The sequence below is a fragment of the Triplophysa dalaica genome, chromosome 5 (assembly GCF_015846415.1).
Source record: "Triplophysa dalaica isolate WHDGS20190420 chromosome 5, ASM1584641v1, whole genome shotgun sequence".
NCBI lineage: Eukaryota > Metazoa > Chordata > Actinopteri > Cypriniformes > Nemacheilidae > Triplophysa > Triplophysa dalaica.
The window spans coordinates 5642501-5664972 of NC_079546.1; the positions used below are offsets into that span (position 1 = coordinate 5642501).

At 37.6% G+C, this 22472-nt stretch overlaps 3 protein-coding genes and 1 long non-coding RNA gene across 9 annotated transcripts in view; 1 reads left to right on the forward strand and 3 right to left on the reverse strand.

Moving 5' to 3' along the window:
* Window positions 1–932: 932 nt before the first annotated feature.
* On the reverse strand, window positions 933–5383 carry irak3 (interleukin-1 receptor-associated kinase 3). Of its 6 annotated transcripts, none has more exons than XM_056748071.1 (13): window positions 5126–5383; window positions 4367–4552; window positions 3984–4027; window positions 3813–3879; window positions 3467–3585; window positions 3301–3365; window positions 3073–3184; window positions 2797–2915; window positions 2387–2585; window positions 2243–2305; window positions 1985–2152; window positions 1434–1872; window positions 933–1294 (listed from the first exon to the last, which is right to left on the reverse strand). In XM_056748071.1, the coding sequence occupies exons 1-13, from the start codon at window positions 5238–5240 to the stop codon at window positions 1167–1169; spliced, it is 1824 nt and encodes a 607-aa protein (XP_056604049.1). In that variant the 5' UTR covers window positions 5241–5383; the 3' UTR covers window positions 933–1166. The 6 variants fall into 6 exon arrangements, with proteins under 6 accessions (XP_056604049.1, XP_056604048.1, XP_056604047.1 ...); XM_056748070.1 differs by having other exon boundaries at window positions 3467–3618; XM_056748069.1 differs by having other exon boundaries at window positions 3467–3657.
* A 384-nt stretch (window positions 5384–5767) lies between these two features.
* Window positions 5768–7919, forward strand: LOC130420634 (uncharacterized). Its single transcript, XR_008906677.1, has 2 exons — window positions 5768–6362; window positions 7092–7919. It is a non-coding gene; the product is annotated as an uncharacterized LOC130420634 (long non-coding RNA).
* On the reverse strand, window positions 7610–9109 carry b2m (beta-2-microglobulin). The gene is made up of 4 exons (XM_056748076.1): window positions 8949–9109; window positions 8211–8483; window positions 8055–8104; window positions 7610–7947 (listed from the first exon to the last, which is right to left on the reverse strand). Exons 1-3 carry the CDS (start codon window positions 9010–9012, stop codon window positions 8091–8093), a joined length of 351 nt encoding a protein of 116 aa, XP_056604054.1. The 5' UTR covers window positions 9013–9109; the 3' UTR covers window positions 7610–7947; window positions 8055–8090.
* A 7871-nt stretch (window positions 9110–16980) lies between these two features.
* The window catches only part of hmga2 (high mobility group AT-hook 2), a 28687-nt gene continuing 23195 nt past the window's right edge, over window positions 16981–22472 (reverse strand). Inside the window, exon 5 of the mRNA XM_056748586.1 lies at window positions 16981–20298. Within this exon, the coding sequence (XP_056604564.1) occupies window positions 20260–20298 (39 nt within the window). The 3' untranslated portion in view covers window positions 16981–20259. The remainder of the gene's footprint in view (window positions 20299–22472) is intronic.

Here is a 22472-nt window from a genome sequence, read left to right on the forward strand (position 1 = left end):
TTTTTGCCCCAAGCTATTTACAAACTATTTACAAAAGAGCAATTTAGCTTTTCGAATAATTCTAGTCTAGTTAATACTGTATAACATTTTCATTTTCAAATTCTTATGTATATACATATATTTTTTACATTCATATTTATTTTACAATTTAGTAACTTTAGTTTTGATGACCACATAAACAGATCTTTTCATATTACGATAATAATCACAGCATTATAACTTCCTCTCATTTTTCTTCAGAATTCTGTCACAAACTCATCCATGTCCAGTCCATGTGTGATAAAAAAGTTTTTTTCTTCTTATTCTGCGGAATGTGTCAGATCCCTCGTCGGGTAAACCACTAATATTTGATGTAATGGGAATAATTATTTATGTGTCATATCTATTTCGATGCACCTCATCTGATGCGCTACGTCCTGTGCTTATTTGTGCCAATTGTGTGTAACTAATGGCCAGCTAAGTGAGGACTCCATACTCTTATCACCATTTAAATCAACGTTTTGTGCTCCTGGTCCCTTTTCTGCACGAAGCTTTATTTATCATTGAGGATATCTTGTTATAATCACATGAACAATATGGCTATTATTAACACATTTTCCATAATTCAAAACACATTACATAGATCAATAATCAAATATAGAATAGCAACTAGCAAACAATATTTTAATGGATACACTCTTGGTTGTCTCTCCCGAAACTCTGCAATATTTTTTTAGTAAAAACGTACTTATGCTAATATTTTGAGACTTGTTGTGAGAAAATAAAGGGTTTTGTCTACATCATGGAGATGTAATGCGGGTGCGGTTCGGGGCATATTGTCAAATGGGTAGGGTCGGGTGGAGACAAGGTGGGCAAAGCTTCTTATAAGGTGGGCAAAGTCCACCCTGGCCCCCCTGTGGAGCCGGGCATGGCCGGCGATGGCAAACGACCGGTCACCTTTAAAGTTGTTTATTGATTATAAACAACAGTTCTTATAAATCTCTTCAAATTCATTTTAATAATAATATTTACATTTACATTTAAACATTTGGCAGATGCTTTTATCCAAAGTTACATTGCAGTCACCTACACATTTTATACTTAGGTACGTGCAATCCCCTGGGATCGAACCCACAACCTGAGCTACAGGAAAGCTAATATACAGTAAGAACAATTTGTTGAGTGCATCAGTCTAACTTTAGAGAGAGAAGTTCCTCTGTTTTTATCAACCCCTGGTTGTACAGGTGAATTTTATTCCTCATCTTCTCTTTTGCCGGATTTCTGATATCATCATGAGAGGACTGGTCATCGTCATCTAAAAAAATAGATATACATTGTGTTACTGTCAATATTTTATTGGAATTCAGAACAATATGCTTATAACCTTATTTCAAAAGCAAAGCATAACTAAAGACAAATAAAAAACACATATTGCATTTACTTTTGCTACTTGCCTATGGTGACACATATGACAGAGTTATTGAAGCCATTAGCGCAACAGTCCTCGCATCCCTGTGCTTCTGCGTCAGCGGTACAGCTGCACTCCACAGGCAAACTCCCATACAAATCCACACGAGAAACATCTGATTGTAAACTATGAGCTGTTGAAAACACATTGTCTCTTTCCAGTAGAGATTCATCGGAGCAACGTTCTCCGACACTCAGGAAAGTCACCTCGGACTGACTGCATTCGCAGGGTCCCGACTGTCTGCTGACTCTGCAAGCTTTATGTTCCTGCACGGGGCTGTATAATTCATCGTCTTCTGTAGGCATGCTTACAGCAAGACCATGGGCACTGTAGGGTACCTGAAGAGCGCTCCTATCGTCCAGTGTATGTGGTTGGTCCTCAGGAGGTGTAGGGATCGGAAGAAGTTGGCTCAACATCTCAAGCACCTAAGTCATATAATACAACATGCCCCACTTGTTGAATACACTTGTTTATTTGTACGACAAGCAACATAATAATTATAATATTGTGCGCTCATGCATCATAATATTAACTAACAGTATCCATGCCGGGCCTAACTCGCATTCTGCTGCTTGTGCACTCTAGGCCGATTCGGAACAGACAAAGAGCAACAGAAGGAGGCCAATCGTCCACTTTGGGATCCAAGAACTGCAGACAGGCGTCCACGCAGCCCTTCTCCTCAAACTCTGATCTCACTAGATCTCTCTAAAAACATAATGACACTTTTGATATTAGTGAACAGTACACTTCTATGATATCTATCTATAACTAATATACTCAAAGAGTCAAATTTACCAAAAACGAGGTCTTTGCAGACTCTTGTTTCACCTTCTGTCCTGTACATGTCTCTAGTACAACCTACAAACATGAACATGTTTAAAACAATGTGGGCTGAGGCCTTAACCTCTGTGTTTGTTTTTTAAAGCCTTTTAAACTCACCATGCCATAGCTGTAAACGTCAAGTTTGACGGACAGCTTGCCATCGCGAATGTACTCCTCTGGGAGGTAGCCGAGGTGGCTTCGGGAGGCGGTATCCATGACAATGGTGCAGCTCTGGTTGACCGTGTGGGGTCTCAGGTGTGCTAATCCAAAGTCAGATAATTTGGGCTGGAGGTTCTCGTCCAAGAGTATGTTCGAACTGTCAACAACAAACCATAAAACCAGAAGAGATAAGGTCAAGAGTATATGACACGTTTATTTTAATGCATTGTAATGAAAAAAGCCCCTTTCACACATAATGCCGATACCAGAAATGTACTACTTGTATAGACCCTTTTTTAAGTGTTATTTGTTAAAATGCTCAGATGTGAGACACTGAAAAAGCATTTGGTATGACTTCACTGTGGCACCTTGTAATGTTTCCGCAAATAACCGTGCAAGGTTGCGCAGTGTGTAGATGATGGACAGCTTTCGCAGTTCCTTTGATGATGTTAAGTCTCTCCTGCCATGACAGAGGTCTCTTCACCTCCTTTAAAAAACACAATGGGATAGATACTTCAGACTAGCATATGAAAACTTATTTTGTTGCAGATCTCTGTTTCAGAACTCTTTATAGTTCAATAAGCAAACAGGTTACAATAAACAATTAACTAAGATGGCGCTATGAACGGGAGGAGATGGATTACCTCATGAAGTCTGTGAAACAATGATCCATTTTGTAGGTACGGATACACTAAACAAAATCGATCGTCCTTTGAAAAGCTGCCCCACAGCTCCAAGATATGAGGATGCTGGTAGCTGAGAAAACAGAAGATAGAAATTATCGGAAATCATTACAACAGAACAGAACAGGATTTATTTATTTATTCATTCATTTCAATATCATCAATCATGTATAAACTAAGTGAACATACAGTTGTAGAACTTCAATCTCTTTGGTGAATTTTTCCCACAATCCCTTCCAAGCAGCCTTACTTTCCTAAGTCAAAAGTTGAGGAATTTGATCAGCCTTTTTAAAACAATGATCTTTAAATCTTTGAACTATTTCACAATGTAAAGATCGGGATCAGTGGCCGCTACCTGCTTGAATACTTTCACAGCAAACGATTGGTTCCCCCATCTTCCGCAGTAGACCTCTGCAAAAGCGCTACCACCGATTTTCAAGTCATGGTGAAAATGTCTTGTTCCTTCTGTGACATCTGAGAAAGTGATGAGATACTTCTGTTTTTCACCTACGGTATTGAGATTACCACGTAAGGTTGAGAGGAAATCTATAAGGACACAACGCTATCATCTGAAATCATCATGAAACCCCTCCAAACAGAAGGGAAAGTATTTACGTTCAATAACTGCGAAGTCTTACAGTCATGTTAATTCATTCAAAGGCAATTACAAATGTTCTTGTCATTTTCATATTGTATCCTACCTTTATCACACACAAATTCTGGATGAACTGCTGATGGTTTAAAAGATTTTTCACGGTCTGTAAGATGCTGAAAAAAAGGATGAGAACCACATTCTTTAATCTATTAAGCACACATTTAAAAAACCTCATTAGAAAAATGCGTGAGGTTAAGATAAGTATATCACTTTTTACCGTGGGATAAATAGGAGGTGAAGATGAACTCAGCGTACACCAATCTAAACAAAATCAAACACCTTTGGATACTTTTGATATACAGGGTTGTGATGGTATGTGGTTTCGTGTGTTACTTTACAGCAGATAACTGTTTGTGGGTAATGTGGTTCGCGATGTATTTTCTGCTTCATGGTTGATTTCATATTCAGATTAGACTGCTTCCTCTTTATGCAAAGTATATGATTCAAACCCATGGCAATACTTTAGTCACATGATATTATTGTCGTAGCATGTAAACACAGTGCAAGCTCTTTGTCTTTTTTTAATAAGCATGTTTTGGTATAAGAACTGTTTTAACAACGCAACATAAATTGTAAAAAAGTGTATGATGATCGTTTCACCTTGGGACTGGAAAAAAAGACTCCTAGCACGGACATGACCCATCTGATCCAGAACCTTCAGCAGATCCCCCACCGTTTTATTTTGCTGGGCCCAAGACCAAATGAGCTCCTGAGTGGGACTCTTCCCTCCTGCCGAGCACGTTTCAATGCACCTCACATCCAGGAGACTGGGAAGGATGCGAAAAGCTGTAGGGAAGATGAGGACGCATTTCAGAGGAAGATCTTAGGAAGCTGTGTCACTTACATACTTTAAGTGACTAAAAACATTCAATATTTGTGAACTGTTTAGTGTTTAACGATGGAAAGGATGAACATCTGACCGTATTCACTGATGCAAACTTAAATTATGCTGAAAATGCTGGTTAAGATTAAATATATGTCATTTACGTGATGTCATTAATAATTCTCTGTCAATTCAGCGTTTTATTTGGGATAAGGTTTAGAGGTATTGTGTGGATACTGTAATTTACACTAATACAATTCAAGTGTGGCTTTAAAATGTTTATTAATGAATACAATAAAAAATGAGGAAGATCTTAGGAAGCTGTGATGTGGACAATTTTAATCACAAAAGAATCCTTTGTACAATTGTAGATCTCATTAAAATCAATACAATTGTTATTGCAATCAATACATTTATGAGAATTTCCGTGGTTTCGATTTTTCACCAGGATGACTTTTTATAACCTTCAGGTTTGTCAGATAACAGATCGAAGTGAAAAAACAACTATCACAATAAATAAAAAATATTATTCTTACCTAAATCTCGCCATCCGAGACCGTCGACTCCACTGTCCATCAGTTTACAAAAAGAACGCATAAGCAGTGGGGGGACATCAAAGAGAAACATCGAGGGGTTTATTGTACCTGCCATAGTTCTCTGTCTAGAGTGTATTGTGTTTGGTTATATGTTTCATCACTATTGCATGACGCTCGTGCGTAGACATCTGTTGCTACAATTCGGAAATTCCCAAACCCCGCCCACTTCCTCAAAAGTGAGTACTTGTGCTGTCATGATGTCTCGTTCTATATGAATTTAGATAATTTGGAAAGTAAAATACCACAAACAGAAATTGTTTTCATGAACTAAATTCTTGACGTAAGATAGGGTCTCAAACCCAATAAGAGCACATGCAATTACAGCTTTTTTTGTGATATATTCCCGACACGCATCCATTTTCTCAAGTAGGGCCATACCTACTATTGTATCTGTGGTGTGTGTCAAAATTTGTGCTATTACTGACTAAATACAACATTGCTACGTCAAAATAAGTGAGGTGGCCAATCAAATGAAAGAAGGCGGGAGTTACTGGTTGCAGAGCCGAGCAGCGACCAATCAAATCACAGAAGGCGGAGCTACTGTCACGTCTTCAGCAGCTGTTCAGCAAAACGCTTCAAATTTAATGTTGAAAGAGTGCTCAACACGACATACTGTAAGTGACTAAAAACATTCAATATATGTGAACTGTTTAGTGTTTAACGATAGAAAGGATGAACATCTGACAGTATTCACTGATGCAAACTTAAATTATGCTGAAAATGCTGGTTTAGATTAAATATATGTAATTTACGTGATGTCATTTATAATTCTCTGTCAATTCAGCATTTTATTCAGAGGTGTTTTGTGGATATTGTAATTTAATTTAATGGTTATCAAGTAAATATACACTAATACAAATATTAAATCATCCTCAAGGGATGTGTGGCTTTAAAATGTTTGTAAATGAATAAAATTAAAAAAATGACAAAATGAATAAAAATCTTTGCCAATAGTTAAATGCACTGAACAACAAATTCCACAACCTTTGTGTGATCTGTGCTCATAATTTAAAGGGACTGTTCAGCTTAAACTAGAAGTAATTCCATCCATCCATTTTCTACCGCTTTATCCGAACTACCTCGGGTCACGGGGAGCCTGCGCCTATCTCAGGAGTCATCGGGCATCAAGGCAGGATACACCCTGGATGGAGTGCCAACCCATCGCAGGGCACTAGAAGTAATTAAATTATCAAATGTTTTGACTGTTACAATACTTGTAATGCAAGGTTTATATGTTTTTTGTTTTCCATGGCATTCCTACCTCGCAAGCACAGATACAACTAATAGAATTGCATGTGCTAGGTTTAATGTGTGCATGCAAATAATCAAACATTGCTGGCCCTGCTTTAATTTATAGAAAAACCTTTTGAAACCCACTAAAAAGAAAAAACATTGCTTTAAAAGCACTAAAAGAAACGTTTTTCCTTCTTATCTTAATAATATGACTATGTTAAGCTCATATTGTACTAAAACAAATATTTAAAAAATCCTTAAAAGAGTGACACTTCACTACAGTAACACAAATAATAACTGCACAAGAATGTGAAGAAAAATAGGGTTGAAATGTGCTCGTTTGATGAAATCACATTAAGTTACAATAATGAATGTTATTGTTAGCAAATTTGTATGCTGTTCTTAAGAAAATACAATGCAGCTTTCGCCTCTGCCATATTCTGTAAAAAAATCTAAATGTATTTGCAAATCAGAAACAGCTCTTTTTACATTTTCATAAAATATTTTATATACTTTCAAAGACCTTGCTTAAAGGTCTGTACTCATGCTGTTTGTCTGGGGAAAGCTGGTGAATTCCATAATTATGTTTCGGATGATGTCAGCGTCTTTGTTCCATTATCACTTTTGTTAATGCATGATCTCTTCCTCATTTGTTTGTGTTGTTTATATTCAGGATTAAAGTGAGTCTCGGGGGAATTCACGTTACTTCACCTCAAGGCGACGCAGGATTGAAACTTAATAACAACAAATGTGATAATAGCTCAAACTTTAAAATCGTATCTCTTCTAATCTTCCCATTTAGCCTAAATCCTACAAATGTTTTGTTATATTGAAAGTGAAACTAACTTGGCTTGGCGCAGGTTTTTATCCAATCCCTGAAATGGTTGATCAGTTGCTAAGCAGACATTAATGTTTTAGGTAGGCCTGTTTTTATTTTCTGTTAAAGCACCAATAATAAAGGTTATTATCAGTTTATATATCAGTTAACACATTCATTAATGGAATTATAAACTAAGACATGTTATCTATTTGAAGCAGAAAAACACAATTGTTCTTTTAAGTTTTCTAATCTTTATTGTCCCATCTTAAAAATTACAATATTTCCTCTGGGGGAACAGTACAAATTATGCTCTATAGTGATATTAATTTACTAAACATGTGAGCAAATGTAGGTTAAAAACAGAATCGAAATAATATTTCAAAAGAAATATCTTTAATCACAAAAAAGCGAAACTATCGCCCCATCACTTAAACTTTAACTAAAAAGTTTACTCCTGCATGTTGTACACAGCATTTACAAAGAGAGGAATGAAAAAGTGAAATAACCAGAAATCAAACCCATACAGAAACACGTAGCAGCTAAACTTTAAGTATAAACCTTACTTTAATGTTGAACAACTTTACGTTGATTTAAGTTGGCTCAAAAAAATATCAATTTTATCAGTTTTCTTCCATCCTCATTTGTATACATTTTGAATCTTGAAAGGCACCTCTGTAGAGGCTGTTAAAAGTCCGAATGATGAATTATCCTAAGAGAGAAGAAACAATAATTTTACCTCTTTGCTAAATTGGACATTATCAAAAACAAAAGACATATCCAAGAAACTGAAAGCAAAAATACTTCGCTGCCACTTACCTTCTTTGTGGGTTTGTTGGAATTACATGTTTGACTTTACATGTTTGGCTCTGTAGGAAAACAAGTGATTCAGTACATGAAGTTTTATGAAACTATGAGACTGAATGAAAACACTATTTCACAGTAAATCTTAAAACACTGAAACGTAAAACTCACCCCAAGCGTAGTTGTTCTGATTGTTCAGGTGTCGAACTCTGCACGTGTACTCCTCTCCTTTCACCGGTTTGAAGGCGACACTCTTGGTCAGATGGAACTGCCAGCCCTTCTCAAAAGCCAGGTCAGTCTGCTGGGCATTAGGAATAGCTTCTCCATTTTTCAGCAGGTCAATGGTGATATCAGGAGGGTGGAAGGCGCTCACATGGCAGATCAGGGTGTTATCTTTTCCATACTCTCCTGGAAAATGGCTGTACACCTGGACTTTGGGATTGGCTGAAAAATGTATAAATAAGAGTATCATAGAATGTTAGGATACGTAATAAGACACTTTAAAACTTGAACACAATCAGCAATGGGGGCGCATAAAGGGTTAGGGACGGATACAAACACACAACGCGGAAATGAGACCACATACAAAAGACGTATTTGATTTGATTCATCAAATAAATATCAATCAAATAACGAATGCAAACTTAATAAACAGAAAACAACAAGAATGTGTTACAATTACATGATCTGTTTATATATTTCACAACATCTCTATTAGCAATTTTTTTTGTAAGCAGTTAACTAAATATGTTGTTCTCATAAATATTCTTGTGTATTATATTTCAAATGTTAATAACAATAACACCTTTATTTGGCTTTCTTACATCAATGACAATGCATTTTTACACCACTTGAAATGAATGCTAGAAAACAATAGCAAAATAATAGTTTAAAATATAAACTACTTACAGATCTTCCCTTGTACGGTGACAAACACAAGGCAGAACAGTGAAAAACAGATGAGCTCTCTCATTGTGGCCTGTTTTTTTGCGTATAAGACAGAGAATCCTTCAGCTTGCAGATCTTCTACACACAATATCGAAAGTGTTTCACTGGTAACCTTAAATGCACTGTGGAGTACAACCTCCCCAAGACATAAAGCAGCCAGTAGAAAAACTGCTACTTGGTGTTGTTGGGTAGATTGGGACAGGGGAGGTTGTAAAGGCAGTTGGATTGGTCTGGTAAATATGGCTCTTTTGGAAATACCCAAATTTACCAAAAGAAACCACGCCCGTTTGTCACAAAAAAACCCGGTCCACCATTATGTAAGCCTAACGCAACCAAAACAATTGACATGTCATATTTATAATGGTGAAGCTAAAATGGCCACAGATAAACTAAACCTTAAATTCGACGAACAATATTCTTAAAACACAAAAACAATAATCAACATAAAAGACAAGCAGTGTGATACAAATATTTTAAACAACATTTTATTTATTGTACATTTATTGCACATGCATTTTAAAAGTTCTTGAATAAAAAAGATTTGTAGCCTACTTAAAAACAACAAAATTAGCGATAAACTAGCATCAAAAAAGTGATTTTAAGTAGTTGGAAAATTAAATAAATTGTGGCCATCTAAAATACCCTTTTCTATTATACATTAAAAAAGATCTGTCGCTTTAAAGTTGCTTTTAAATTTCCTCTAAACAAAAATCTTTTTAATAACCCGAAGGTCATTGTAAACATTCTACTCAAACATGATTTTTCTCATGTTTTCTAACATTTCTTTCCTCATCTAACCTTTTCATATGCTATCTTGAATACACTAGGCCTATTCATTCCATCCATGCCAATGTATAAATCTTAAATCCATTGGATATTTAGCATCAAAGATGTACTAAAAAGAATGGGTAGCATAATGTGAATTCCTTCTTCTCATTTGTAAGGTTATGGCCATATGAAAAGTCCAGGCTGTTATATGAAAAGCATATGAATTGTGGTTTGGCGAGGATGTCAGATTCCCTGCCACAACATTCTTCATCCCTATGGATACGAAGCACAATATTATGACACTATGCTTTATGGAGATCTTTATTGTTAAATATTAGAGGCTTGGGACATTTTTTCTTATAAAATTCCAGTATATGCACTGTACTGCCTAGTTGAAGTACAGCTTAAAACATAGGACGTTTTCTTGTGTGTTGTTTGCATATTTGATCGAAGCCAAAGCAGAATTACCAGGCTGGGCACATTTCCAATGCTTAATGTTGATCCACCTTTTGATGAATGGCACACGATTGACACATTTGTAATGTTTTTATGTCAATGCATTAGATAAAAAAATATTAAATTAAATTCCTACAAATAAAGTTTAAATGAATAATAGATCAACTGTATTGTGATATATATTGGGATACTTTGGGAGGCTTTGTCATATAATTCTTTGAACTCAAGGGGAAACAGAATTCATTCTCCATAATTTACCCTTAAAGCTAAAAATGGATATCAAAATAAAGGCCGAGCATCATGCAACTTAATTTGATATCAAACGTTTTGCGCCCAATGAATAAACAAAAGTGAAAGTAGATTTCAAAGCACAAGATCTCCGGGAAATCACGTGATGGGATTTTTTATTGTGTTTTATTGCTGACATATACAGAAGAAAATCTAGAAAAATGTATTAAACTCCCAGTATTCTGCTTTTTTCATAATTTGTGTAGCTGATTAGAACTCAACTGAAGATCTCAAAATATAGGGCAGATCGCAATGGCACATTTAGTCCACTTGCTGTCAGCATTGTACAAGCATTGAAAGCAAAACTAAAACATGTCAAGGAGTAAATCTGAGCCACTGAAATGGTTTCAGACTGATTTGTGACATTAATGAAATGTAAATGTTTATTTGATGCGGGTAGGTGAGCTGTAAAATGTAATGGTTAAAATTTAATCTAATGATCCTGTCTTATGTTTACTTAATGAGCCTATCCAACACAAAGTTTAAACTGTAATTGAAGGTCTATTGGCACCTTTAGTTAATATCGAATAGAAGAAATCACATAAAGATCAGTCAAATGTAACAACTAACTGAAAAAACAACACGTTTTGACTTATTTTTAACAGCTGAGATTTGAGTATGCTACAAATCTACAGAGTTTGCGTTGTAGCTGAGTGGGACAGTTTCGCATGTGGTAGTTCACAATCTCAAAGAGGCTCAGGTCAGAGACCAAAACAAAACTTCACGCCTTACTGGAGATTTTTTCTGCAATTACTTAGAGGCGTAAAGACTTTCAGTTTGTCTGTGAAAAATATATTTTACTTTAGTGACATAACTGAGAGAAGAGGAGCCAACAGAGAAACACTTTGCAATGGTTCCATTTTGTTAAAAGTATACATCATTTTGTTATAAATCCTTAGAATAACAATGCGGGTGATAGGTTTCAATTTCACTATTTGGTTTGTTTATCTTTTTCTTTAATAACTCTACATGCCCGTGCAAAGCCTGATGATTCATGTTTGAGAATGTTCCTGAGCATCTTGCGTGCTTCTCTATTCTTGTAAACAGAGTTAACACTATCACTATTCCAAATTTGCCTTTTTAACTAGCCTATAAAGACTGTGCATCTTAAATGCTTTTTATTCTCATGTTTCTAAATGGTTGAAATTGTCAAATGTCGGACGTATTTACAGGTTCTGAATCCCAGATTTGCAGTTCTCACTGCATATTTGCAGTTCCCAGATTTGCAGTTCTCAGTCCTGGTTCATGAGATGATGTTGCAGCTGGAGCCTCGGAAAGGAGTTTTATTACATGTGGTATTGTTACCATAAGTTATGGAACACAATCAAACATTTGTCGTGGAATTCTTGGAGTTACTCTAGAATTCCCAGACTTCCCGGTCGGTTCTATTAGCTCTGGGAATGAAAGCCAGATCTGAACTACAGGGTGGATTAGAGCACCGACAACAGAGAAAGGGAGAGAGAGAAAGGGAGCTTCCAGCCATGCGGTTCGGTGTCCAAGCCAAGTCTGGGCTTCATTAAAATGAGGTCATTTACAGAGCCAGGAAGGAAAGGCAAAGAGAGGGAGGATAAGAATGAGAAAGGAGAAAGAAGGAAGAGATAGAGTAGTGAGGGAGGGGGAGCAAAGTTGGGTGGTGAAGGGAGGAGGGCGGCAAAATGAAAACAAGATGAGTCACACAGAGCAACAGAGAGAGAAGGAAGGGGAAATCGTTCCTCGATGACTGTACGAGTGCGGTCGGATTATGTCGCCGGCACGCGAGCCTACGGTGCTTGTGATGGTGGGATGAGTCAGGACCGCCACCGTGAGTCAGTGGTGTGTGTGACACTTCGGTCGGACACACCCTCAAACAGAAGCGTACAAACACACATCAGTCACACAACGTAAACAAATGCAGATTCACATAGGTTGACTCACTTAGTGGAACTTAATGCTTGTCACTTCACTAATATGCACTAAAATTTTTACAAAGTCCAAACTTTTAAACGTACGTACATGTGTAAAATGTCAGTGACATTGAATCTAGTTGCTGAAACGCTGTTTAAAAATGCAGTCTAAAATGCCGTCATTTTGCCGTTTGGCCATCCGCAGTACGCAGTAATTTACGGTGCTTCAGGGTGACACAGACACCCTCAAAAGTGCATTTTCCATAATATTAAAGGGATATATATTAAAATTGAAATACTACAATGAATTACTCAAACTCAAGTTGTTCCAAAACTGTATAAATGTCTTTGTTTTATTGTACACAAAGAAAGATATTTGGAAGAATGTTAGCAAATACGATTTCTCTACCATTAAAATGGTCGTAAAAGTGCCCTGGAACTGTTTGTTTTCCTTAATTCTTCAAAACATTTTCTTTTGTGTTCAACCGAACAAAAATTGTACAAAACTTATTTCCATATGGTAGACAATGGTGTCCCAGAAATTTCAGTTGCTAACATTTTTCCAAACCACACAAAGAAATGAATACAGGTGTGGAACAACTTGAGGTGATTCACTCATGACAGAATTGTCATTGTTGGGTAATTATCCCTTTAAATCGGAATATATTTATAACTTTATAGATTACATGGTTTTAAACTAGTTTCTATGGGCCACTATACGACCGTGCGTCGCTATACGACCGTGGTCCGCCATATTGGAACGGCGCAAGCCGCTCTGTGTTACAAAGTCTGCGGTTTCCCGTGGAATTGGGCTACAACCCTGTGACTGTCAACTTATTAAATAACAGGAAATGCTTATTAAAGAGCGAGCCGGTGTAAGGCCTTAATGCCTGTAACAGCTGGCTTTGTAACAGAAGAACACACGCCCACCTCCGACATCCCACGCTGAACGCCAGCTCAGATTCGCCAACAGCGGTGCTCTGACACACAGGCTGGGGAAACCGGACCTCTGGTCGCACCCGCTCCACATACGAAGGGGAAGCAGGCAGGATTACACAGCCTGTAGTTGGGATGTTCAGTGACTCATTCTTAAAAACAGGCTCTTCTGAATGAAAGGAGATCATATGTCAGAGTCCCATTGAGAGTCTAGAGACGTCTCCGCACTGTAGTATTTGGTGTACGGATCTGCTGCTGACTCACCTCGACTGTAGCGGTTACGCTCTTGAAAGGCATGAATGAGACCGGGGTCGTCCAAGTGTGCTAGTTTGGAACAAACGTGCCAGTTGAAGTCTTTAAAGAGAATACTGTTCATTCATTATGTAAGAACATCGATCGTTTATATAACAGTAACAGTTATGAGTAAACCAACCGTGGCGGATCAATAGCCAAACCTGTGCATATTTAGCGTGAATGCTCAACTGGAGAGGCCTCATCTGCGCATAACTGACTTGCTACCCAACACGCTACAAATAGGGCTCGGTGGTTCATTTGCATGTCTTTTTGTTAGTTACTCATGTATACATTTGTGCATGTGAAAGAGAACATGTCTAGCTCTGTTTTTACAGCTCTGTAACATTGAGCATGTGTGCTTAGCCTCAGACATACGTTAACCCCGACTGAGCCCAATAATGTTGCTAACCTTAACCCTCCTGTTGTGGAACAATGCAGCAGACGGCTCTGGCCTTCCTCACAGCCAGACGAGTCATTCCAAACACTCATCTGCAGGAAGCATCCGAAAAACTAAAACCACACCCCTCCAGACCCACTGTATCCTCAGCTCCCAAACAATCTATAGATATTTCACACTGACAACATTACCCACAACAAACAATACATTATAGATACAGAACACACATTGGTGACATCGTAAGAGTTTGGGAATCCGTGTTCCTCAAGTCACGTACCTCAGTTGGACAGGCTGGAATCAATAAACCATTTGGAAGAACGTTGTGTTAAGTGGACTTCCATTCTGCCTGACACAACTTTTTTCAGTCAAACTTGTTAAAACTCTTGAAAGAACCACGATTACAACAATTTAAATGAAGCTCGGGTCAGCAACATGATACATGAGCTTGGGAATTGGAAAACATAATATCTGATACAGAGAATTACTCTTCACTTGCAAAGGGACCTTGTTCATGTTTCATGGACGTTATATTTATAAGGAAGGTTTTTAAGAAATGTCTCAGTGGTCTTGTGTCAATGGGGACCAATATTGTTTGGTTACCAACGTTCTTAAGGATATCTTCTTTTGGGTTCTGCGGAATAAAGAAAGCCATACATGTTAGGTAAATGATGAAGAATTTTCATTTTCAGTGAACTGACCTTTTAACAGTCTTTTGATGCATCAGCACTTACATAATATTTAATATTGGCACAATTATCCGTCTTAAGGAAAATATACTGTATTTCTAAGTCAAAGGTTTTTACATAAGACTATAATATTATATGTGGATATAGGATTGTTGGGCTTAAAATGATCCAAGGCAGACAGCAAAGTCTAAACCATTTCTCTTCAACAGCTGCGCACAGACAAGCGAGGACAGGAAACGTGTTTTATTTGCTCAGCAGAGTGGACGGACATCCTTTAGTGTGAAAGACAGAGCAGCGAAATCCGTATAAATATGCAAAACTTGGGGCTTGTTTATATAAATAAATAAATACAGATTTATAGAGGGTTTTCCTCGTACCTTGTTTTTGGTTCTTTTCATTAATGTAATGTTATGGAGCATTATTTATTGATCTCGTTTTAACAAATTCAATTTAGCTTTTGAATAAAAAAATATGCATTTAGACATCAACTAAAAAACTGAGCTCAAGTTAACCAGTTTTCTCAGTGGCCCTCTCTTAAACAGCTGGATATGCTAATAAGAGTGCAGGAAAGACTTTCTCACACTAAAACAGACCCTCTTTACACGGAAGAGGTAACAAGACCACCTCTGAAGGTGGTTGTGGTAGCGGTGAGATCCGTCTCCACCCGGAATTTAAACCCGGTTCAAATTCCGCAACTTGGGTCAATCTGAAGGAATAATGAAGCATATTCACAGCAGAGAGTGGCGCTAACCAAATCCTGGTTATATGGCAGCGGGTGGAGGTAAATAGCAGAAGTGGTGGGGGTTTCGGGACGAAGGGGTGTGGGGGTGTGGGGGGAATGAGTGACGGGCCCTGTCAAAGCGCAGAGAACGGCGGGGCTTTGAAGTGGGGCCGCCGTCCCATTCACAGACTGTGCTATAGAGCAGAGGTCAGGGGCTCCAGGGTGGGGCTACGTCTCCCCCGTGAATACACCAAAGAATTGGAGTTAAAGAGATGTTTCGGAATTGGGAAGAGGGGGAGAGCCTGTGGAAGAGGAACGGGGAGGGACGAGGGGAAAAAAAAAAGTCTAAATTCCGTAACATTGTGTACCTAGAAGTTCCATACATGGGAGTTGGCCTCTCTATTTCTGAACATACAGCCGCAGTGTTTTGCCGTGGATTTTCTTTAAACACGGTGACACCTTGGTGTTGACTAACTGATGCTTAATTTTATTCGATGTTAAAAAACTGTTTTCACAGCTTAATACACAAAGACAGCTATAAGTAAGTCAATTGAGAGCTGGTTTTCCTAAAGTGGATAAACACTGACAAGCACAACATTACTCTGTTTATTTGAGCGCCCCAACCAGCCAGACACAGCAACGTATGATTCATCAATCACGAGACTATGTGGAAGTGCTCTGGACTCGCAGTTACAATAACACTAGGCGTAAACAAATACTCACTTCACTTCAGGTATTAAGTATGAGAAACATGCCCATGGTCTCTGGCAGTCTTAAAGTACCAAAGTTTCATCTCCAGCGTATATAAATATTTTTAGTGTGGACTTACATGAGACTAGAACTTGCGTTATATCAGTGGCTTAAGAAATCAGATTGAATTGTATATAATACTATTGAATACTATTAAAGGAATAATTGACCTTCAAAATGAAACGCACTCCATCTTGACATTTCAAACTGGTATGCCTTTCTTTCTTCTGCAGAGCACAAAAGATATAAGTAACAAAAATCCGTCCCCATTTACTGCATTGGTTTTGTTTCCTTACCATAGAAGTCAATGGGGACCAACGGTTTTTGGTTACCAACATTTTTCCGAATATCTTCTTTTCCTTTTTGCAGAAGAAAGAAAATCACTCAGGACAGGGTGAGTAAATGATGACAGCATTTCGTCATTAATAAAGGTAAAATATTCCTGTAACACACTTTAAATGTGTATAGATACAGCATATGGACGCAGAATGAACTAAATCACGCTCAAATTGACTAACTAAACAAAAAAATGAATGTAAAAAAAAGAAACATATATAGACGCCGCACTGGTCACTGAATCGTATGTCAATTGCAATTCCATGTTACGGAGCACAGAGGACACACTTTTGGTGAAGTAAAAATGTCCAAGAAGAGTGTCGCAGCCCAAAAAACCATTTTGTTCAACCGTACCGTATGTGTTTGAAAACCGGTTAATAATTTTTGACCCCGTAAAAAAATAAGAATCAACACGTCATAGTTAAACAAGCAACGTATTAACTTCATACACAACAACAATAACAGGCACCTTTTTTATTGTGCTGAACAAAGAGGTGGATATGTATAAAGAGGACTTTTTTGTAATACGTTTTCTTTTTTTTTGTCCTTTTTTTAAAACAAGCAAGCAAATTTAAGCGAAATCACAAACAGCAATTCTATGTGAAACAGCCATAATTGTTAGAAAACAAGTTATATCAAGTGAAGAAAGTTGAGACACCTAGTGACATTTTCCATCTCTACAGCTGCAGAAACTACATAACATTGCATAACGTAAGACAGCGTTTTATAAAGTCAAATATCCAGTCTTAGCTAACTTGTGACTTAAAGGCATAGAGGTACAGTCATATAAAAATCCCCCGCACACAAAAATAAACTATGAATATATATTTATATATAAATTTATGACGTTCTCTATGAACTCCGGCACCTGAATTTAAGCAGATAGTAAGTTTGAAAAATGAGGTAACGAGAGGCCCTTTTGGAGGTAGAAAAGTGTATTCGATTGTACTAGAACGTGTTGTCATAAAAATACAACTTTATCTTCATTAAGACACCCAGAGTTGAAGCCTGTGAACAGTGGCTCTTACGGATACACATTCAAACCAACATAGGAAATCTTTGAACACAATGGCAAGTTTTAGAAAGGTTAACCTCGAAGGCCCGTTTGCGTGTAAAAGTTGCGGTTTCACGCTGTTCTGCAATCAGCAGAGTTCAGATCGACTGATCTCCAAACAGTGTTTGAATCCAACCACTGCCAAATCTGAAGTTGTGAGACGGCAAAGCCGAGACATGCCATTCGTCAACTTAAGCCACTGTTAGATTTAACAAATCCATCCTATTGGATAACTAACATGACGCTTTTACGAGAACTGTAACCATTTAGGTAGTAGCATTACAGTGTTTGAGTCACGCTTAAATGATGGTTTGTGGCAAAAGCCAAGCTGCCGCATATAAAGACGGTCATGCCGTTGCAAGTTCAAAGGGGCATGCCAACAGTTCCAATAGCTTCCACTGAGATTCTACCTCAGGCCTACTTTGAGAATACCATGATTTTCATGGCGACAAGCTGAAAAAAAGTTGTATTCTTTCACTAAATAAGCAGTACATATACATCTGTTTGAACCATATAACGGGAAAAGAAAATCACATTTGTGTCGAGTACACAAAAACGCTAATCAAGTATATCTCAAGATCTACTAATTTTTCAAAAAACATATTCATATAAGCAATATACAAAACCCAAATATTTTTTAACCTGAAATGAGTTTCAAGCCGTTTTCCTCGTGTAGTGTTTTTATCAGCGTTCTTCTCCCCCAGTTGAATTAAGATTCCAATTTCCAACGTTTGTAAAACAGGATCCTGTGCAGTTCCAATACGCATTCAATTGAATTCATATTAAAACGAAAATCATTCCATTTTCAAGACTGGAGGTAGGTATTTGTCAGCTGATTATTAGTCCATTTTTATCCATTTTTTTGAGGTACGCATCTGAATCGTACATAGAGAAGAAACAAAAACGAAATCGATTCAGAGCAAAAGTGGAGAAGAGAAATCAAAAACGGAAAAGAAAAAAATCCATTTAAAACAAAAATTTAGTGTCATACAAGCACTTGATCTTTAGAAACCATTGAGTAAATCAGTACAAAATATATATTCAAGTTAAAAATGTAAAACAGACATCCCGGTTGTAGAGGCAGAGTGTCTCGTTACAAATGTCAGATATATACGCTAATGTGAAAAAATGAAAGAAAATGAACTACAACAAACAAATAAACAAACAAACAGACACAGTACTCTTTTCCCTTAGCTGCATGATTAGTTCGACATATGACTACAAACAGACCCCAGATTTCGATTATCACCTGCCCGATCCACAAAAACATTTCGCTCGTCTCTCATGCTCAAGGTTCGTTTTGAATATTGGCACTCGCTGCCATTCCCTGCTTTGTAATAAGAACTGTATAGCAGCGCGTGTCTCTCGAGCTGGTCGCTGAAATCAGAGGTAGCTTCGTAACGTTAAGGAGACATTGCATTGGTGACAGCGCTCGCGTACGTTAAGATTCTTTGAATACTCGACAGATCCGACATCACACGGTCACTGCTGTTCAGGTATTTTTTGCGTAATGAGGTAAAGTGTGGTTTTGTTCCTGTGGTTTTTGTAATGCTTGAGGTTTAGGTCTTGAACCAGACTGAGTTGAGTTTCCCTTTCCCTATTCGTCGGAAATTGTGTTCTTAAAGCTATGCCATAAAAGAAGAGAAAACACGATTATGTTCACGTGTGTTAGTTAAGTGAAGCCAATGATGCAAAGATATGTACAGTAGCTATTCTGAAACGGAGGCGTTTAACCATAGCGACAAATTCTTATAAGAACTTGTCAAGTTTTAATTTAATAGTGAAGGGATAGTTCACACGAAAAGAAACATCTTTGTTCAGTGGTTCACTTAAGACAGAAACTTCAATGGTTTTCAACAGACATGAGGGTGCGTCCAGCTACGATGACGGAATTTTCTAAGATAACATTCTTAAGAGCCGGAGACTCTGGTTGCAATTTTAAGACGAATACTGTACAGATTATTGTATTTTTGGTGAAACCACTGCATTACATGCGTCTATTTTTGACAGATTATTATCCTTGCAAATCAGATGTTTTGACTATTTCACACCTGTTTTTTTCAAGTGTGTTAAAGATGTCTTGTAATATTAGCCTTTGGAGAAATGACGGATATTTTTGCATTGCTTAGCCAATCTAGTGCTTCAGTGTGTACACTAAAGACAGAAAAATTATCAGTTATGACATTGTCTTTGGTGGTGTGGTACTGTGGAGACAGTGCTCTTTGTGTGTACTGTGTAAACTGCATGTTTGTGTATGTCCGTTTAAGGCTCCACCCAGATTTGGGAAGCACCACATGTTGTGACTGTCCAAATGACAAAACCATACGGTTTGAATCTTCCTAACTAATGTAGAAACATCAGTCGAGAAGAAAGTGTGCTTATGTGTGTCCACTGTAGCACATTGTGTGTGTTTAACCCCTGCGCCTCTGTGCTTACAGCAGTTGGAAACTCCGAAGTGGGAACAGCAAGGCGGCTCCAATTGTCATCTGCAAGATGTCTGTTTGCATTTACGTCTTTTTCGGGTTTACGCGCTGAGGTGTTGTGTGTGTTTATCACAAACGAAACGAAACCAAAACAAACGCATGAGGAAAAAACTAAAATAAACAAACGAAAGTGGGAAGTCAATAATAAGTGGTCAAGGCAGTCTTTTCCCTTGCAGAGAGTTGACAGCTGAATGAGGTAGAGGTGAAATCCTGTGGTTGCTTAGTCCTCTTCTGGCTCTGGCTCCGCCTCCTCTTCTTCCTGCGAAGCAAAACACACCCAATCAGTTATCAAGAAAATGTACATAATACAAAATGCTTTTTTGTGCATTCAACCATTTATTTTTATTTAATATTTAATTTAAATAACTAAAATATTTTTTTTCCAAATAAACCAGCTGACTGATACCCATGACCAGACCCCCATCTTTTTTTAAAGAATTTTTTGCATTGCAAAGTCACGTTATTGCCATTATATTTTCCCTTTTACTTTTTAGTGTTTTAAAGATTTACATAATTTTTCATATTTAACTTAAATTCCTGAAATAAAACGTTTTTTTTTTCAAATAAACGAGATGTCTGATACCTATGACCAAACCCCTCCTTTATTGGCATTTCTAAGTAAACCTTATTGTCAATTTATAGTTTTTTTACTTTTGAGTCTACTTTTCTCTCTGCATACAAACGTTCATGTGCTCAGACAGTGAGCGTCCCACAGCTGCTGTCGGGATGACCACCATTGAGAAAGGAAGGCACTGAATAGGGGGCTGGGAAGGCGCTTAGCTCCGGGCAGTTTTCAGAATGAAATGGATTTCGTTTTCCACATGGCTTCATTTTATTTGGTGAGGCTAACTGACACAATTTATAACCCTCTTCCTTTCCCAAGTCGCTGCGTTGCTGCCATTCAGAGGCGAAAGCCTTGCCTGTGTTATATGAGCCAAACTCCATTCATTAGTGCGGCAGACACTTCAGCTGTTAAGCACCAGCTAAGCGCTACCATGTGTGACATGGGTGAATGAAAGAATGGAGAAGGAGGGGAGAGGAAAGAAAAAAACTCTTTAATCATATTTGGAGCCCCCCAATCTCTCCCAATGCCTGTCCGTGCTTATATCTGAGGCTGAACACAGACCAGAACAAAATCAGCCCGGCTTCTAAATTTGAACCCTTTGGAATATGTAAAACAACCTTTTGATCAGATTTTAATGTTGATGTAAAATTTTGTATTTTTACTCAACTGCCTTGAATTAATGCACGTAAGAAGCAAGCCACTTTTGAGAAGTAGCTTTATAACATCACTTTCAAACTGGGATGAAGTGGCGTAATGCTTTTCTGAAGGAGCAACCAGTGGTCGAATTTAACCAAAAATACCTTTTATACAAAATACACAATATATTTGATAATATTATAACTATATACTATTTATTAAAAACAGGCTTTGTGATAATAATGTTTGTTCCAAGACATGACAACAAGCCCATAAACAAACTTAATGACTGTAAATGAATTCTACTCAAATAATATTCAAATGACCTAAAATATCAGATCCGGGACCCCCATAAGGCATTAGGGATCTCCCATTAGAAGTAAAAAAATAGACTTAGGGGGTCCCTATTGCCTTATGGGGGGTCCCGGATCCCCCCAGCCCCCCTTCAATTCGAGCACTGGGAGCAACACACTTTCAATAAACAGTTAAAGATATTATTAAAGATAATCTGAAAAAACAATTATTCTGCTTAACAATATAGCTCATTATTTTAACGGAGGCTGTTTGCAGTTGCCAAGTAACATAGAAGCTCTGCATATTAATATAGAATGTGAGCAGATTCAATACATCATTATTTACAGTCAAACAATAGTTTTATAAAACACATTTGCTTAGCTGCAAAAATGTGGAACTACACACGGTTAACTCCATGGCAGAGAGGTCACCATGTCAATAAATACCCAAAAAACAAGTCAACAAATAATTGCACTTTCATTATTCTAAATGACCTGTCGAACATCTCCCGTTATAATGGTTGCAATTGAGGCACCTGTACTCATGTTTACAATGTTAAAGCAGTAGAAAGTCTTGTTTACTGGAAGTTAGTGTATATAACATGTAGCTTTAAGTACGGCTCAAAGCCATCAGGGACCTGTGCTTTCCCACATGGCAACAAATCAGGCTCCAGTTATGCATTCACACTGTAAACTGGTCCGCACCAGCGAACAAGAGGAGGTGAAATGATTCCTGGTAAATGTGTGGAAGTTGTATGTGGGGGAGGTCGGGATTGTGGGATTTCTAATCAAGACACCTGTGGCCATTAAAGCAAAAACCACCATCGTAGGTAGTGTGCACATATAAACTGCATGGCTATTTATAAATATGTTTATTTACTGCAGCTTAACAAAATAATTAATATTCCTTTTAGTTGCATCAACATTCATTATTTATCA